This window comes from Dipodomys ordii, unplaced genomic scaffold, assembly GCF_000151885.1.
Source record: "Dipodomys ordii isolate 6190 unplaced genomic scaffold, Dord_2.0 Scaffold2, whole genome shotgun sequence".
In the NCBI taxonomy this organism is placed as follows: Eukaryota; Metazoa; Chordata; class Mammalia; order Rodentia; family Heteromyidae; genus Dipodomys; species Dipodomys ordii.
In genome coordinates this window covers 22,609,693-22,630,167 of record NW_012267218.1, presented here as the reverse complement: position 1 = coordinate 22,630,167, position 20,475 = coordinate 22,609,693, and the positions used below count along the sequence as shown (strand labels likewise).

Here is a 20,475-nt window from a genome sequence, read left to right as displayed (position 1 = left end):
TGCCTTGCATGCTCAAGGCCCTGGGTTCGATTCCTCAGCACCACATAAGCAAAAAGAAAAAAGCCGGAAGTGGTGCTGTGGCTCAAGTGGTAGAGAACTAGCCTGGAACTGAAGAGCTGAGGGACAGTGCCCAGGCCCAGAGTTCAGGTCCCACGACCGGACCCCAAAAAAAAAATTATCTTTTCTGTTTTAAAGACTTTTATTAGAGCAGTTTTAGGATCACAGCAAAACTGAGAGGAAGGCAGAGAGATTTCCCATTTTTTTTCTTACCCCCTACACATGCATTGCTTCTGCTATTGTCAACATCTGCTACCAGAGTGCTGAGTGTTACAAATGATAAAATACATCATTATCCTCCAAATTCCATTGTTTACATTAGGTTCCTTCTTCGTATATATCCCAAATGTGAGATTAGATAAACATATCAACCAATATAGTATCATACAAAGTATTTTAATTGTCCTTAATATCCTGTGCTCTAAGTTCTCCATCTTGCTTCATCTTATTCCACCTAGACAACCTTTTGAAAAATGCTCTAAAGATATAAGGTATCAGGTGTCCATATCAGAATATATAAAAATACAAAATAAAACTGTATCTGACTATATCAGGAAGCACTAGAGTTAGATAAGATGCTTAATCCATGGAAATAGTTTGATTTCTTACCCTTGCTCTCAAAACACACTTCAAACATATCATAGTCTTCAGTAGTAAAGGCAAACTTTCCCTTGGATGCATCCTCCTTGGAGTACAGAATATGGCCAGCAGAATCTGTGATCTAAAATTAAAAAATAATAATAGTCAGCAAGTAACACTAAGGTAGAATACTTATAGAAATGGAAAGAGACAACAGCTCTCTGCAGGATGACTATGTTCCAACCATCCCAAAGAAAGGAACTGGACTGGAAGATAATAAAACTCAAAAAATAAATTTCACTCATTCAAACAACCTACCTATTGCTCCTACACCAAAAAGTATTAAGCCAAAGATCTATCCAATTACTTGCACTTATTAGGTCAAGACTAGGGATAGAGAAGGGACTTAGATCCCTGATAGTAAGGACAGAAAGTGGCGGGGGGGGGGGGGGGGGGGGAGGGAGCATGCTTACAGAAGACCATCTCTATGGCAGGTCTATTTCTATAAACTTTACATTAATTTTGCTAATGGCACATAGAATAGAGGCAAGATGAGAGGGGGAAGGTGTCCTAAAAAAGGTATTTTTGACTTCCAAATGATCATTCCTTCCTTGTAGCTTCATTGCTTCGCTTAGCTTTAGTCCTTTGAATTTAAACAGCTTCCTTTCTAAAGAATGGGCTATTAGAATATATGAAGGGTCACAGTATTTAAGTAAATGGCTACATCAAAAGCATAGGTATGACACAGTATTTTTTTTCTTTTCTTTTTGCACCTGTCCCTGAGTTTTTTAGCTCAAGGCTAGTGCTCTACCACTTGAGCCATAGCTCAATTTCCAGATTTGGTAGGTTGTTGTTTTGTTTTTTGGCAGGGGGGGGCGTGGTTAATTGGAGATGAGAGTCTCAGGGACTATGCTGACAGGGCTGGCTTTGAACCTACATCCTCTGATCTCAACCTTCTGAGTAGCTAAGATTACAAGTGTGAGCCATCCATACCAGGCTGTGACAGGGTAATTTCCAGGTAAGAGTACATGGCTATCTGAACAAGGCATATTTCACTAGGTGCCAGTAGTTCATGCTGGTAATCCTAGCTACTGAGAAGGGTGAGATTTTAGGATCCTGGCTCCAAGTGAGCCTGGACAACTTGGAGATAAAAATAAAAATCCAAGAGATTTTTATTTCCAATTAACCAGTAAAAAGCCAGAAATGGAAATCTGACTTAAGTGTTTAGAGACCCAACCTTGAGCAAAAAAGCTAAGCAAGAGCATGAAGCCCTGAATAGGAGATTAGGGGGGGGCATATTTCATCATCTAAGACAGGAACCTACTTTGCAATATGAAACACAAAAGCAGTGGCTTTGTTCTGTTAAACCAGATGTCCTAATACTGTTTGTTAAAATAGAATTCTTTTATAAATGAAACTTTAAATTAATAAATTGAGTAGCACTACATTTAAGTTATGCATTTATAAATACTTGCTGACAGTGGTTAATTATGAATGATGAGTTCTTGTGTGTGTGCTAGTAGTGAACTTAGGGCTTCATGTTCTTACTTGTTTTTTTCACTTAAGCTGGTGCTTTACCACTTGAGTTACAACTTTGCTTCTGGCTTAATTGAAGATAAAAATCTCACAGTCTTTTCTCTTTTCAAACAGAGAGCTCAGATCACAGTATCCTGAGTAGATTACAGATGTTAGCTACCAGTGCCTGGTGAAATTGCCTGTGCTTTTTTTTTTTTTTTTTTACTTTCTACAACAACATACATCAAATGTATGGACAAAAATAGTAATAACCCTATTTAATTTTCAAAAAAGTTCCATAATAACTGAAGAAAATAATCATTGATCAATTTGAAAGGATGTGTTGGTGGCCCCATAGCTCAAGTGGTAGAATGCTCACCTTGAGCTGAAGAGCTGAGGGACAGCGCTCAGGCCCAGAGTTCAAGCCCCACAACTGCCCCTGCCCCCCCCAAATCATATAGATCTATTGATCACTGGTTCCAAAGAGTAAGTAAGACAGTTCCTGTCTTCAAAGGGTCTAAGATTAGATAACTACATGAGGAGAGGTATAAAAAAACAGGACTTTCATTTTGGTTTTGATTCATCCTTTCTTGATGATTAGTGAGGTTGGATTCCCTTTTCTCTATTGGCAGTTTGTATGAGGTAATAAAATGCTAATCCAACATGATTTTGGTAATCATTTCACAATGCACATAAAAACAGTAAGTTGTTTCCTTTGAATTTATATATATATATAAATATATAGAATTTCTATTTAAATTATACCAAGTGAAATGAAAAGACTGCTTAACTGCAAAATAAAGAGTGCTCTACTAAAGATATGGACAGGTACCATGCTATGGAGGGTCAGAAAATACTTGGTTAGTAACATATGATGAGTCTTGAAGGATGAATCCTAATCAAAGGAAGAATAGGAGTAAAAACATTCAGGGTAGAGGAGATGGCAAACATGAAGATGTCAAGTGGAATGCCCAAAGTCAAGAAAGTCACACTCTTTGGATCCTTTGGCTCAGTGCAAATCAGAGAGCTGAGTCCTCCCAAGTGAAACACAGCACTGTCTAGCCTATATCCTCACCTTGAGAAATCAGCAGGCAGCCACAGGTAGACCCTGAAGTCTGCGAGAGCTATGTAATCTACAAGGGAAAATTTAGCTCTGAAAACAACTTTTTCTGAATAATCAACTAAGAGAAAGACCATAAAAATAAAAAAAGGACTAATGGAGAAAACTAGATAACCCACATTAAAACAAGGCAAACAAGTCTGAGAACAAGATCAGTTCACCTACTCTAGCACTCACTTCTCTACTCCCATCTCCACAAATGCAATTACAACTCATAAGAGCAAAGAGGAAGCTCAAAAAGTCAACTGTAGGAAAGACAGATTTTCATACTATAAGCTAATTTGGTTTGGTTCCTATAAATAAAGCTGCAGACAACATAGACCCTCTCCAAGGCAAATTCAGGTAAACATTAAGCTTCCTGAATTGCTCAATGAATTAGTTTAATTTTTTTAGGGGGAAAGTAGAAATCACATGTTCCTAAACATTGTTTAAAGTAAAACCAGAGCCAGGCACCAGTGGCTTATGCCTGTAATCCTATCTACTCAGGAGGCTGAGATCTGAACATTGCAGTCTGAAGCCAGCCTGGGCAGGAAAGCCTGTGACATTCTTATCTCCAACCAGTCACAGAAAAAGCCAGAGTTCTGTGGCTCTAGTGGTACAGTATTAGCCTTGAGCAAAAGGAACCCAGGGACAGAGCACCCAGGCCCAGAGTTCAAGCCCCAGGACTGGCAAACAAAGAAACAAAACAAAACAAAAAAATGTGAAACCAGTAGAGAAGAACAGGGACTAAGTACTGAACATCATCACTGGTTTCATCATATCCTTGCTCAGGCAAGGGTGACCAGGTCACCAGCCTAGGACAAACAATTTAACAGGTTTGACAGGATTCAGCCTATATTTGCCCAACAACCACATTCCCTAGAAGAACAAACTACAATCTCTTTATTTATTTTCTCCAAAGACATTAAACATGTCTTTCAAAAAATTTTAGCCAGGTGCCGGTGACTCACACTTGTAATCCTACTCAGGAGCCTGAGATCTGAGAATCAGGGTTCAAAGGCAGCCTGGGCAGGATAGTCCAAGAGACTTTTATCTCCAATTAACCACTAGAAAACTGGAAGTGGCGCTGTGGCTCAAGTGGCAGAGCGCCAGCCTTGAGCTGAAGAGCTCAGGGACACCAACCAGGCCCAGAGTTCAAGTCCCAGGACCAAAAAAAAAGAAAAAAAAAAGCTTTAGAGCCTGGGGTCAATAGTTTATACCTGTAATCCTAGCTACTCAGAGGGTTGAGATATGAAGATTGTGATTATAAGCCAGATCAGGCAGCAAAGTCTGTGAAACTCTCAGCTCTAATTAACCATCAAAAAAGCTAGAGTGGAGCTGTGGCTCAAGTGGTAGAGTGCTAGCCTTGAGCACAAACAGAGATAGCACCCAGATCCTGATTCTGAGTTCAAGCCCCAGGACTGATGCATGCACACGCGTGCATGCGTGCACACACGCACATATGCGTACGCACATATGCACACACACACACACACACAAACACACACACATTACATCTTAAAGAAAGCAGTCTCTAGATCATAACGGTATTTAAACACAGGTCATAAATTCTTATTAGGACATTTAAAAATGCTTGGCAAAATGAATTTAAGAAATTTGTCACATTTTTTGGAATGACTTTAGAACAATCCATACCTCCAAGAGATAGGAGGTGCAAACCTTGCTTGAACTGTTCTCCAAGTTGTACAGAGGAACTGAAATCACAAAAGAACCATTTGTTTTATGTCAGCTGAAAAATTATTAGTGGATCATTCTAGGAAACAAGACTTAACTGAGTTGCAAGCAAAGGACTCACACTGTAGCTTTCTATCAGCATGAAATTTACCTCCCAGAAATAATGCATGATAATATTTATATGGATATTTGGATATCCAAGTAGGCAACTTGACAACTAAATTTCCAGGTTGGGCCAGCTCATTTGGACTGTTGAAATTGTTCTAAACTTTATATTTTCTACCGAGTTCCTATAACCTCACAGACATTTAGTTACAAAAAGATATTAATATCATGGGAAAAAGTCATAGATATCAGCCAGATGGCAATGGTGTATATCTACAATCATAATTACTTATGAGGCTCAGATTTGAAGTCAGCCCAAGCAGATAAATCCATGAGACTCCGATTAACCAGCAAAATGCTGCAACCGCAGGGGTGGCTCAAATGGTAGAACACCAGCATTGAGCGTAAAAGCCAAGGGGTGACAAGTCCAAACAGAGACATACTTCTACCTGACTTATATAACTGTAATCCCTCTGTACATTATCTTTATAATAATGAAATTTTTTAACAGGTTAAGAAAGAAGTTAGGGCCTCATCAGCTGCACCAGACATAGAAGAAAAAGAACTAAGCAACCCAAAGACAGAGATGGGAAGGGAGGAATGAGAAGGAAAGCAGGAACAGACAAGACTAAGCAAAAGGAAAGAAATGTAATCATCACCTGATGTGGAAAAAATAATTTGTATTGTCAAAGCTCATAGAATTCACAAACTGTATAAATGACAATGTGCCTTGTAAAGGTTAAAATGTGTTTGTGACTTTAAGTATCACTATTCCACAGTACTGTGAAATATGTGAGATTTATGTAATCACCTAATCTCAATTTAAAAAAAAAAATGAAAGGATGGGTTAGGAGCGATGGGTGACAATGTTGTCAGACACCTTATATTCATATACTGTTTTGTAGAATGGGAGCTTCTTTGTACAAGTACTTAAAGATAATAATAAGAAGAATAAGAAGAAGTTAGAGCCTGTAATTCTAGCAATTCAGGAGGCTGAGATCTGAGGATCACAGTTCAAAGCCACAGGAAAGTCCATGAGACTCTCATCTCCAATAAAAACCACCAGAAAACTGGAAGTGGTGCTGTGGCTCAAGTGGTAGAGCACTAGCCTTGAGCCGAAGAGCTGAGAGACAACACTCAGGCCCAGAGTTCAAGCCTCATGACTGACCAAAAAAATAAAAAATAAAAATAAAGAAGTTAGGAACAAAGTCCATACACAGTAACGTCAAAACCATAAAATACTCAAATATTAACTTGGAAATAAGGAAGTGAAAGACCTCTACAAGAAAAACTACAGTCCTGCCAGGTACCAGTGGTTCTGTAATACTATTTACTCAGGAGGCTGAGATCTGAAGATTAAGGTTTGAAGCTAGCCTGGGCAGAAAAGCCTAAGACTCTTACCTCCAATTAAAGAGCAAAAAATGAGAAGTGGACCCTGAGCGAAAAAGCTAAGGGAAAATGCAAGGCCCTGAGTTCAAGCTCAAATACTAGCACAAAATTAAAACCAGGGCTGGGAAGGTGGCTCAGTGGTAGAGTGCTTGCCTTGCATGCATGAGGCCCTGGGTTCGATTCCTCAGCACCACATAAGCAGAAAAAAAAAGCTGGAAGTGGCGCTGTGGCTCTAGTGGTAGAGCGCTAGCCTTGAGCTGAAGAGCTGAGGGACAGTGCCCAGGCCCAGAGTTCAGGCCCATGACCGGACCCCCCAAAAAATAATACACTAAAAAAATAAAAATAAAACCAAACTACTTCTGCTTTTTGTGGTAGTTTAAAAAAAAGCCAAAAAAAATTGTAAAGTCTTAAGGAAAGAAATCAAAGAAGACAACAGAAGATGAAAATGCCTTTTATGTTCATGGGTTAGCAGAATCACTCTCATGAAAATAGCCATACTGCCAAAAAACAATCAATTCAATGCAATACCCATCAAAGCCACAGAAATAGAAAAACCAAATTTATATGGAAGCATAAAAAGCCCCAAATAGCAAAAGCAATTCTGAGTTAAAAACAAAACACAGAGGTATCACGATATCAGAATTCAAATAATACAACAGAGCCATTGTAACAAAAACAGCTTGGTATTGGCACAAAAAAACCTGAAGACTAAAGAAACATTATAGAAAACTTAGTAATAAAACCACATTGCTGCAGCCAATAATTTTTTTACAAAGGAGCCAAAAACACACTGAAGAAAGCCTCTTCAACAAATGGTACTGGGAAAATTGGGTGTTGCAGGACTTCACTTACCAAAAAAATCAAAGAAGACAGACCTGAAACTTAAAATCTGGAAAATATAGGGGAAACTCAAAAGTTTTAGACAAAGGTACAGTGCTTAGAGGATGGGAGCAGGAATTGACAAATGGGACTAAATTAAAGAGTTTCTGCACCACACACACACACACAAAAAAGCAAAAAAAACCACCACCACCACCCCAACAACAAAAAATCAATGACCAGAGCCAAGTGATAATCCACAGAACTGGAGAAGATATTCACTAGCTATTCAAAAGGTAAAAAATTAATATCCACAAGATACAAAGAACACAAAAATTAAGCAAAAGAACAAAAAAATTCAACAAATAAACAGGCAAGTAAATAGTTCGCAAATGGCTAAGGGACATGAAGAAAAGTTCAACATCCTTAGCCACAATGGGAGTGTAAATGAAAGTCACATTAAGATTTCATCTCATCCCAGTCAGAATGGCAACCATCAAGAAAACAAACAACAAATGCTGGTGAGGATGTAAGGGGTAAAAGGAACCCTCATACATTGTTGGTGGAAATGTAAACTTAATGAAACCCCTATAGAAATTGGTATGGAAGTTCATCAATAATATAAATAATAATATAAAATATAAAAATAACTTCTCCGATGACCCTGCTACACCATTTTGGGGCATATATAAGAAAGACACCTGTGCAGAGTGCCAGTGGCTCATGCCTGTAATCCTAGCTACTCAGGAGGCTGAGATTTGAGGATCTTGGTTCAAAGCCAGTCTGGGCAGGAAAGTCCATGAAACTCTTATCTCTAATAAGCTGCCAGAAAACTGAAAGTAGCACTGTGACTGAAGTGGCAGAGTACTTGCCTTAAGCTGAAGAGCTGAGGGACAGCGCCCAGGCCGAGTTCAAGCCCCATGACTGACAAAAAACAAGTCAGTGAGACTGTTATCTCCAATAAACTACTCAGAAAATGTCTTTGAAGTGGCACTGTGGCTCAAGTGGTAAAACACTAGCCTTGAGCAAAAAGAAGCTCAAGGACAGTACCCAAGCTCCAAGCCTGGCGAAATGCGGTGGGGCAGGGGGTGGGGGAAGCCCCCTGCATAACTAAGTTTATTGTGGCACTGTTCAAAATAGACAAACAGTAGAATCAGCGAGGGCCAATAACAGATGGAATGGATAAAGATAAGGTACATATACCACAGAATATTACATAGCCATAATGAAAAATGAAGTCATGGACAGATTTGGAGAACAACATGTTAAATGAGATAAGCCAAGTCTTTCCCCATCTGTGGAAGCTAGACCTACCTAAAGATATACATATTCACGGACAGGTGCATATGTATAGATACCAATGTAGATATGCATACATATGGACATAAAACATGATTCTCACCATGGAACTATTTAGAGGGCAAGAGGAGAGGGACAAAGTTGAGACAATGAATAATTTTGTAATACAATGAGAACATAAACAGACACTATCTCCAAATAACCAGAAAAAAAGCTTGAGTGAGCGAGCTCAAGGTCCTAAATTCAAACCCTGGTGGAGACACAAAACATAATAATATTTTTTTTAAAAATGAACCCTCCCTTCTACAACTAACTAATGCTAATAAAAAAGAAAAATTGTCAACTCTTAAGTAGAAAAACAAAACAAAGGCAAAATCCTAAATCCAACATCATTACATAAACCAATAGATAACTAAAGATAGGGAATAGGAAACAGACTAATCAGAGCTGGTAAACTCCAGTAGAAACGATGCTTTTCAATTTTCTTTAATTAAAATATTCTCAGTAGAGATTAAAAGATTATCTGGTTTTATTTTTTCTTTTTAAATTCTAATGAAGGAAGCCAGTTACCAGTAGCACAAGCCTATAATCCTAGCTACTCAGGAGGCTGAGATCTGAGAATCTTGGTTCAAAGCCAGACCAGTCAGGAAAGTCCCTCAGACTTTTATCTCCAATTAACCAGCAAAAAGCCAGAAATGGAGCTGTAGTTCAAAGGGTAGAGTGCTAGCCTTGAGCAAAAAAACCCATAGAGACAGCGCCTAAGCCTCAGACACACAGACACACTTCTAATAAAGGGTTGGTAATGTAGTTCAGTGGTGGAACTTAACAGCATGTACAGTCCCTGAGTTTGACCCTCGGACCTCAAAATAAATTATTTTGGCTACATGCTAAACAGCTGTTGCTTTCCCTACATTATAATAGCAAGTCCTCAAAGCATTTTTTTAACAATTAAAATCTATATATTACTTAATGTAAAATTATTTAAACAAAGGTAGTATCAAGTTTAAAATAGGACATCAAAGAATGGGAAGTAATAAAAATTTGTTTTGCCAGGTGCCAGTGGCTCCCACCTGTAATCCTAGCTACTTAGGAGGCTGAGATCTGAGGATCACAGTTCAAAGCCAGCCCAGACTGGAAAGTCTGTGAGAATCTTACCTCCAGGAAACCAGAAGTGGTGCTGTGGCTTAAGTGGTAGAGCACTAGCCTTTGGCGTGTGTTCAAACCCCACAACCCACCAAAAAAAAAAAAGATAAGAAAAAAAGAAAAGTTTCTAGATAACATCTCAAAAAAAGCAAACCAAAGTCCATACCTTAAAATAAAAAGCAATGGAAAAGGTACTAATTGCATATACAGAGTAGGTGATGTAAAGAAAATGTGAATGCTCACACTGAAATTGTCAAATATGGGAAAGAGATCACTAGGAAAGTAAACCCACTCAGAATTATATTTTCTTGAACCATGGTGAGAACTGACTGGAAGAAGGTTCTTGAGATCCTGCTTCTCAAGCCTGCCCAATTCCTTTACCAAACATTCAAGATAATAGCCTGCCCAATGAAAAAGAACTTTAATTAGTTTAGATCAATAAAAACAATTAGGAGTAAAACAGAATGGAGGTCACCAGGAGGAAGAAACAAATAGGTGTTTTAAGAGCCTGAAGTGAACAAATGAGATTTGCATAATAAATCTGGCTCAAGTTTTCTGGAAGCCAAGATTTTAAAAAGAGAAATAAACTAGGTTACACATCATTTGTTTTCTGATGAAAGCTAACCAATTTATCTCAGGGACAATTTTCCTGGAACATGAACAATAATTTATTAGGAAAGTCATCATTTTCAACTAGTCTGACTAAAGATGTTGATGAAAATGACATCTGACCTCTGTGGTCTTTGCCCAAATCCACAGATCTACCATACAATGAGAATACCATTAGAGTCAGCCCACAAACACTGTACCAGTACCTCTCAAATTGATAAAGATACTCAAAACAAGGAAGAGAAACTGGCATAAACTAAGGGAACACAAGTACAGATAACTAAAATGTAATATATCCAGGTTGGGATCCTGGAACAGAAAGGAGGTATTACATGAAAAAAAAAAAATCTGGTCCAAGGATGGGTCTAGTGAGGTATGGTGGTTCACACCTGTAATCCCAATTACTCAGAAGTCCAAGGCAGGAGTATCAAACTTGTAAGGCCAACCTAGGCATGGGATACATCTTGAGACCCCCTTCTCAACAAACACAAAAACAAACAAACAAAATCAAAGAGCCAAGTGCTAGTATCTCACACCTCTAATTCTAGCTAGTTACTCAGGAGGCTGAGACAGGAGGTTTGCAGTTCAAAGCCAGCTTGGGCAGACAAAGTTTGTGAGACTCTTACCTAAAATTAACCAGCAAAATACAGAAAGTAGAGTCCTGGGTCAAGTGGTAGAGCACCAGCCTTGAGAGACAAAACCAAGGCCAACAGTGCCTAGACCCTGAGTTCAAGCACTAACACACACACACACACACACACACACACACACACACACACACACACACACACCACACACCACACACACACCCCTCACAAGATAAATGGACTTGGATTAGTAATAATATATCCCCATTGGCTTGATCACTATGATAGGTGTACTATCCACTATCTTTACAACACGGGATTCTAGGTGTGAAGTATTTCCTTCACTATTTTTTCGTCAATTTCAAACTTCTAAAAAAAAAAAAAGTCAAATACACATACATCTCCAGATTCTCAAATGTAATCCTAGAGCCCAGTAAGCAAGCACTTTCACTCTCTGTGTGTGTTTGTGTGTGGAGAGGGATGTGGGTATGTGCGGTGATAATGGAGTTTAAAAAAAGGACATCAAGCTTTCTAGGTTGGTAAACTACAGATGAACCACATCCCTAGCCCTGTTCATATTTTCTAGGGTAGGTCTTGCTTCCCTCCCAGTCACTTGCCTGAGCTTCAGCCCCTACTTTAGGCTTCTCTTCATTACTGGGATCACAGGTACACACCACTGGGTACACCTTTCCTCCATGGAGACAAAGCCTTCAAGACTTTTCTGCCAGGCTGGCTGGCATTGAAGTCTTCCCCATCTCAGGTTCCCAGGCAGCTTAGGATAGCTGTGCCACTGCACCCAGCTACAGGTTGAGAAGGAGTCTTGTGAACTTTTCTGCCTGCGCTGGCTGCAATCCAGAGTCCTCCCATTCTCAGCCTCTCAGGTAGCCAATGGGTACCACATATTTTTTGAGGTATATGCAAATAGTTTATCACAAGTCTACACTTACTCATGTAAGATGACATGCAACCCACAGGTGAGGTGACAAGTCTGTTTTCCTATTAGCACAGTAACACAATGCTTGTATTTGCCAAGGTCAGCCCTATACCCTAACAATCCAAGAGTATTTCCCCCTTGATTCATTTAAAAAATGAAAAACAGGGCTAGGGACATGGCTCAAATACAGCCTAGACTGCACAAGGCCCTGGATTCAATTCCTTTTCCTAAGAAAAAAGAAAAAACAAAATGTCTTTCTGGGAAGGGCAGAGGTCAATCAGCTTGTAGCTTTGGTTTCCTTGCTTGAAATGTGAGGATGCAATTTCCTTTAAAATGGCTCCTACCTGCACTGTATCTTCTTCAGGTTATGATCATTCTGTGGTACTCCAACCTTGTAGTTCCTGAACAGAAGCTCTAATACAAAATAAAAATGAACTAAACAGAAACACCCAGCCTTCTTTCTGAGAGATAGTACAGCATAATAGTTAAAAGTAGAAAGTGAAAAAACCCTCTGGGACCAAACGATTCCTCTCCTCCGGATTGATCATCCTTTTGAAATTGCTTTTTTTTTCCACTTCAGGAAAATTAATATTTTCCTTGAGGTGTTTTGGCTGTGATTCTATGAATGAAAGGCAGAGTGAGCAATTTTTATTCCCGTCCTCTCTCTTGAATTTCTAAGGAGCGGTGACTCTGGGTTTGGAGAAGATGGTGAAGTTCTCTTTCAGTGTGATTTTTATGATGGCCGTTTCCAACTCCTTTGAATGGGATTAGTTGTTCGGTTGAGCCTTGGTGAACTTGCATTTCCATCTGAGAGACACCTGGCTTTCAGAGATGACAACATTCGGTCCCAGGAGGGACTCACAGTTCCGGCTCAGTCCTTTAAGCCTGTGCCATCCATGGAAATTCAGGATAGTAAGAAACTTAACAAAACCTGTTGTCTCAATGGCAGTAGGTGCATCCTGGGGTCCTTCTGTGCCTGCCTCCCCCGTCTTTCTACGGATGGAACTGTGAACACAGCGTCCACAAACAGCATTGTGGCTCTCTACCACATGGCACCTGGCTGCCCAAGAAATCCTCCCTATGTTGATGCTGGCACGGCCAAGTTCGGTGTTTTCACCAGCCGTTACTTCAAGACTGTAAGACTGTGGGGCACGTGTGATGGATGATCACTTCATGGCTTCCAAAGAGTCCCAACTCAGCACCCATAGCGTGGACCCCTTTCCTGTTAGCTGGCCTCTGCCTGCTTATGCAAAGTTATCGATAATTAACTTTTGCTCCCTTTTTGTTTTCTAAATATCATATGAGTTTCATGACCAGTAAAAATCAGCTCTATTAAAAAAAAAAAGTAGAAAGTTATAGAGTCTGATTCTGATCTGCTCAAATCACAGCTATGACACTAGGCGAAAAGCCTGTAACTCTTAAAACCATGTTCCTTAATCACTCTGTGCCTCATTTGCAAAATAAGGACGATAGTTGTACATCCTTCCAGAGGTGCCTTTCACGTAACAAGCACTCAGTAAAAGTTACTATTATGATTGTTAGTGACAACAACAGAACTCTGTAAACACTTAACTAAATAACCATACTTCTATCCTACCAGTACTAATAGACTAGGTAAAATAGGCTGTGTTGACCAAACCCAAGGATGATTGGTGCCCAAATGGTTACTGCATAGAGAGAGAGGGGGAGAGAGGGAGGACAGGAGACAGGGAGAGGCAGAGGGGGAAGAAGGGAGAAGGAGAAAGAGAAGGAGGGAGAGAGATGGAAGGGCAGGGAAGAGAAGGAAAGGAAGAAGGGGAGAAGAGAGGAAGAGAGACAGACAGAGACAGATAGAGAGAGAGACAGAGAGAGACAGACAGACAGGCAAACCCTTGAGCAGAACCAAGACTTAAAAGCTGAAAGGATACAATATACTTCATAGTAGGTATTTCCTTTTAGTTGAACAAGGTGCCTGGTTTTTTGTTTGTTTTGTTTTTTGATAGAAGTGTTGAAAACGAGAAATGGAAAATTTCCAGGCACTGGTAAGATAATGGATAGATGTTCTCTTCCTGCTTCGATCAGCATTTGCTACATTAACTTAACATAGGCACTACGTCACTCTTCACTGGAGGGGGTGGGGATGGAGAGAAGGAAAGGGGAGAATGGGGGGAGGGAATGAGAATGTCCTAACAATACTACTGCGGGGGTGAAGCCAGATCAAATGTTTTTTTTCATACAGTTCCAAAGTTATTTACGGTAAAACCTCCAGCATGACCCTTTTAGGCACAAACAAAGCCTTGTTCTTTCTTCACAACTAGTCTCTTGATTTCCCACATGTTTTACTGAACAATGAGGTTGGGGGCACAGGATAAAGCAGATGACATCAACCTCCCTCAAGTCTTAGGCTTGTTTGGAAGCCCAAATTCTGGTCTGAGGCCAGCTGGCTCATTTCACAGAGGGCTCTTCTGTCGAGGCTGTCAGCTGCATATGAATATGGGAGCAATGGCTTAGATCAAGCATCAGCCAGTACAAAAACCAGTAGGAAAGTTACTGTACCCCTCTAAGTGACCTTTACACATTAGTCCCACTTCCTAGAAACTTAGATCTTCATAAGTTATCAGAAAGATGCAATGCCCTGAGTTGAAAGTAAAAAATACTGGGGATTCTGTCTCAAGTGGTATAGTGCCTGCCTAGCCCTGAGTTCAAGCTCTGATAAGGGAAAAGAAGGAGGATACATACTATTGTATTTTTCTAGCTATGCTGACAATGGTCTTTTGCCTAATTTCAAAATAAATGCTCATTAAAAAAGGTAAATTTTTTTTTGGCCAGGTTCAGAGGTACAGACCGGTAATTCCAGTACTCAAGAAGATGAAGCAGAAAGATTGCAAACTACAGCCTACCCGGAGCTGTTTAGTAATATCCTGTTTGTCTTAATTTTAAAAATTATTTATTTATTTTTGGGTCCAGTTGTGGGCCTGAACTCTGGGCCTGGGCGCTGTCCCTCAGCTCTTCAGCTCAAGGCTAGTGCTCTACCACTTGAGCCACAGCGCCACTTCTGGCTTTTTTCTTTTTGCTTATGTGGTGCTAAGGAATCAAACCCAGGGCCTCATGCATGCAAGGCAAGCGCTCTACCACGGAGCCACCTTCCCAGACAATTTTAAAAAATTTAATGTTTCTCTATGGTTTGAAAACCCCCTGCCTTTCTCATCTCTAATTCTATTCCCCAGAAAGAGTTACTAGTAAGTTCAGTGCTACCCACCAAAACTTTTTTCCCCTACATATATACACAGACATGACTTTGTTTGAATATACAATGAGACCTTTTTTTTTTTTTTTTTGGGTTGGTCATAGGGCTTGAACTCTGAGCCTGGGCACTGTCTCTCAGCTCTTCAGCTCAAACAAAGTAAGCACTCTACCACTTGAGCCACAGCACCACTTCTGGTTTTTTGGTGGTTTATTAGATAAGAGTCTCCAGTCTCAGGGACTTTCCTGTCTGGGTTGGCTCTGAACAGCAATCCTCAGATCTCAGCCTCCTGAGTAGCCAGGATTACAGGCATGAGCCACTAGCACCCAGTAAGACTATTTTTAAAATAAGTATACTATGACTTACTTTTTAAAAAATTTTACTGTTATTATAGAGGTGATGTACAAAGGGGTTACAGTTACATAAGTGTTATTATAGAGGTGATATACAAAGGGATTACAGTTAGATAAGTCAGATATTGAATACATTTCCTTCCTTTCTTTTTTTTTTGGGGTGGGGGTCCGGTCGTGGGGCCTGAACTCTGGGACTGGGCACTGTCCCTCAGCTCTTCAGCTCAAGGCTAGCACTCTTACACTTGAGCCACAGCGTCACTTTTGGCTTTTTTTCTTTTTGCTTATGTGGTGCTGAGGAATCGAACCCAGGGCCTCAGGCATGCAAGGCAAGCACTCTACCACTGAGCTACTTCCCAGCCCCAAATACATTTCTTTTTGAATAATTTTTCTTCCCTTGTTTTCTCCCCTATGGCTTACTTTTTTCTTTTTTTTCCCATTGGTCATGGGGCTTGAACTTTGGGCCTGGAGCTGTCCCTCAGCTCTTCAGCTTAAGACTAGCGCTCTACCACTTGAACTACAATGCCACTTCTGGTTTTCTGGTGATTAATTGGAGGTAATAGTCTCATGGATTTTCCTTGCCAGGAATCATGATCCTCAAATCTCAGCCTCCTAAGTAGCTAGGATTATAGGCATGAACCACCAGAGCCTGGCACTATTCTTTCTTTCTTTTTCCTTTATCAGTCCTGTGGCTTGAACTCTGGGCCTGCATGCTGTCCCTGAGCTCTTCAGCTCAAGACTAGTGTTCTACCACTTGAGCCATAGTGATGCTTCCAGTTTTCTGGTGGTTAATTGGAGATGAGTCTCTGGTGGTTAACTGGAGATAAGAGTCTCATAGACTTTCCTGCACAGGCTGGCTTTGAACCGTGATCCTCAGATCCTAGCCTCCTAAGTAGCTAGGATTACAGGAGTGAGCCACCAGTACCCAGCGGACTTTTTTCTTTTTAATAGATTCTATATTAAATATGCCAGAATTAGTAGAGCTACTGCCCCCCACCTTTTTTCCTTTGGCTGTACTGGGCTTTGAACTCAGGGCCATATACTGGCTAGACTAGATATATGACTAGAGTCACACATCCAGCCCTTAATTGCTTTTCTTTTCTTTTGGGAGGGAGGTCCGGTCTCGGGGCCTGAACTCTGGGCCTGGACGCTGTCCCTCAGCTCTTCAGCTCAAGGCTAGCACTCTACCACTTGAGCCACAGCACCAATTCTGGCTTTTTTCTTTTTGCTTACGTGGTACTGAGGAATCGAACCCAGGGCCTCATGCATGCAAAGCAAACGCTCTACCACTGAGCCACCTTCCCAGCCCCCTCTTTTCTTTTGTGTGTGTGTGTTTTCTTGTTGGTTGTGGGGCTTGAACTTAGGGCCTGGGCGCTGTCCCTGAACTCTTTTGCTCAAGGCTAGCTCTCTACCACTTTGAGCCGCAGCTCCACTTCTGATTTTCTGGTGGTTAATTGGAGATGAGTCTCTCTGATTTTCCTGCTTGGGCTGGCTTCCAACCTCAATCCTCAGATCTCAGCCTCCTAGGTAGGTACGATTATAAGCATGAGACACTAGTGTCCGGTTGCATTTTTTTTTTTTAAGAATTACATGGTATTCTTTAAAACTTTATCTAATCATTAAATAATCCTCATAAATTTAAGAATAATTCTAGTTATTAAATATGGAATAACTACATTAGAAAGTCATCTTTTAAGCTGGGTGCTGGTGGCTCATGCCTGTAATCCTAGCTACTAAGGAAGCGGAGATCTGAGGATCACGGTTCCAAGCCAGCCCAAGCAGGAAAATTCGTGAGACTCTTATCTTCAATAAACCACCAGAAAACTGGGAGTGGCGCTGTGGCTAACATAGTAGAGTGCTTACCTTGAGCGGAAGAGCTGAGGGACAGTGCCCAGGCCCAAGCCCCATGACCATCACCACCACCACCAACAACAAAGAAAGTCATCTTTTCACAAGATTAATGAATTCATTCAAAAGTCATTAGGCAATGTTTAAGTGAAAGCTTAATGGGAAACTACAATGGAGGTTGCTTTAGGTTGTTTCCACCTGAGCAGACAAGACCCATCACCAAGAAATCCACAGTTGAATCCTCCCAAACTGGCTAATGTTTAACTGCAAAAGGGATTTTAAAGGTTTGATTAAGGGTCTTAGGGGGGAATAAGGTAAGAGTGCATATAAAAGGGAAAAAGGGAGGCAAAAGTCAGTATTTCCTTAACAAAAAGGGAGGGATGGAGGGACAGAAAAAGGGAAAACAGATTTGACAGTATGCCACTGATTTCGAAGATGGAGGAAATCATTAGCCAAGAATCAAGAATTTAGATAATTACAGAAGCTAGACAAAGCAAGGAACACAGCCCATGTGATATCTTGATTTTAGGACTTATGACCTCTAGAACTCTAAAAGTCTATAAGCCACTGTTTGTGGTAATTCATTACTTTTAACAATACAACCCTAATATACAGTTAAACTCACTGATCAATTTTAGTAGCACTAAGAGTCACAAAAAGTACTATGTGTTCCTATCCTGATGTCATGTGAAGTACTCTAACCAACTTGAAGTACTCTAAAACAAAATAAATCTAAAATGTAGGGTGTCCTTCAAAGGCAATCGATTACAACAAACAATTGCAAGCATTAAAAAGGAAGCCATAAGAATGGATTGCTCTTGGGGCTGGGAAGGTGACCCTGGGTTTGATTCCTCAGCACCACATAAGCAGAAAAAGCCAGAAGTGGCGCCGTGGCTCAAGTGGTAGAGCACTAACCTTGAGCTGAAGAGCTGAGGGACAGTCCCAAGCCCAGAGTTCAGGCCACACAACTGACCAAAAAAAAAAAAAAAAGAATGGACTGCTCTAGAGTAAAGAGACCTTAGAGATACTTACCACTACATATTAAGAGCTGATGAATATATAAAGATAAATAAGGAATACAAGATACAAGTCAGGCCCAGTGGTTCACATCTGTAGTCCCAGTTACTGAGAAACTGCTGGAAGCCAACCTGATGACCCTGCCCAGACCCTGTCTCTTAAAAACAAAGAACAAGGGGTTGGGAATGTGACTCAGTGATAGAGTACTTGCCTAGTATGCATGAAGTCCGGGTATCCATTCCACATAAACAGCAAAAGCCAGAAGTGGCGATAAGGCTCAAGTGGCAGAGGGCTAGCCTTGAGCAAAAGTAGCTCAGGGACATTGCCCAGGCCCTGAGTTCAAGCCCCAGGACTGGCAAAAAAAAAAAAAAAAATCCAGACACTGGTGGCTCACGCCTATAATCCTAATCCTAGCTACTGAGGAGGCTATGATCTGAGGATAGAGATTCAAAGCCATTCTGGGAAGAAAAGTCTGTGAAACTCATATCCCAATTAACCATCAAAAAGCCAGAAGTGGAACTGTGGCTCAGCTGCTAGAGCACTAGCCTTGAACAAAAGAGTACAAAGACAGGACCCAGGCACTGAATTCAAGCCCCATGACTGACCAAAAAAAAAAAAGGGGGGGGTCTATGTGCTTGCATGACAGGTCTCCTTAAGAGTTTGAGTACTACTGGGCATGATGGCACCTGGCTGCTATCCCAGCACTTGGAAAGCTAAAACTTTCCAATGGTGAAGTCCATGCCAATCTGGGATATATAACCAATTTCAGACCAGCTTGTAACACACAGTAGGACCCTGTTTTGTTTTGTTTATAAAAAAAAAAAGAAATGGACATTCCAAATTAATTCTCTACCACTCCCATTCATCATCACTGCTTATCTGGTCCATTAGTTCTTGTTCTTGACTTTGAATTTGGGTCTAGGATCCCAGTAGTCCATTAAACTGGTTTAGAAGAAAACAGACATGGAAGAGTAACTGGGAGAGAGTGAAATGCCAGCATGTAAAATGCTTGATAAGGTCTTTCCAATAGCCTTAGACTCAGTTGGAAACTACATCAAGAAATGAGAAAACAAACACTTGATCAGTGGTACTAACCTGGGCATAGTGAAAGAAGGCATCAACTAATTAATAGGGCTTAGAATGTGGCATAATGGTAGAGTGCTTGCCTAGCATGCATGAAGCCCTGGGTTCGATTCCTTAAACAGAAAAAGCCAGAAGTGGTGCTGTGGCTCAAGTGATAGAGTGCCAGCCTTGAGCAAAAGAAAGGTTAGGGACAGTGCCCAGGCCCTGAATTCAAGCCTCAGGACTGGCAAAAAAAAAAAAAAAAAATCACTATGGTCCTAGTTTTGCTCAGTGCTTACTTGTGCTTACCAGAAGCCAGGCAGTAAAACATGAATAGGAAAGTAATTCCTGCACTCAGGATACTAACAGTCTAGTGAAAAAGACAAAACAGCATTATGGGAATTAGCAGTCGCCATCTAATAGTTGGGCTTAGATTTAGTCAAGTTCACACTATGATTTAAGTCAGTGAAAGGACTGGAAACTAAGATCATTTTGTAAGCAATGGTGGACTTTAATCAATATCACCAATTACACATAAAAGAATAGTTACAGTATGGTTCCATCGACAATTCCATCTGTTAACATTTACCAGTTTACTCTATCTGAGCTTGTTTCCAACTTGTCAAATGGAGGAATTACCTATCTACCTCTTTTTTTTTTTTTTTTGTGCAAGTCTTGGGGCTTGAACTCGGATCCTGGCCACGGTCCCTGACCTCAGGGCTAGTGCTCTACCACTTGAGCCACAGCGCCACTTCTGGCTTTTTCTGTGTATGTGGTACGGAGGAATCGAACCCAGGGCTTTATGAATGCTAGGCAAGCACTCGACCATTAAGCCACATTCCCAGCCTTACCTGCCAATTTCCTAGGCTAGTGTATGAAGGAAGTGGTAATGTAGATAAAGCAACACAGGAAGTGGGGCACACAACAGATGCTTGGTTTGGTTTTTTAAAATAAATTTTACCAATTGCGGTACGTTATTTCCCTGTAGATACCCTAGGGTGTCAATCGTGTCAATTCCTACAAATCCTCCACATCCAGATTTCCCCAGGCTGTCAGACCGATCAGGTCTGGCAACCACTCTGTGCGCGGGCCAGCCCGAGCTCGCCGGCGGCCACTTCCGCCAACGCCGCGCAGCCTTCGTGCGA

General features: G+C 40.8%; 1 protein-coding gene across 1 annotated transcript in view; it reads right to left on the bottom strand.

The window, feature by feature from the left end:
- The window catches only part of Tmed10 (transmembrane emp24-like trafficking protein 10 (yeast)), a 36,632-nt gene that overhangs the window by 15,688 nt on the left and 469 nt on the right, over positions 1-20,475 (bottom strand). The window contains exon 2 of the mRNA XM_013017292.1: positions 667-778. Within this exon, the coding sequence (XP_012872746.1) occupies positions 667-778 (112 nt within the window). The remainder of the gene's footprint in view (positions 1-666; positions 779-20,475) is intronic.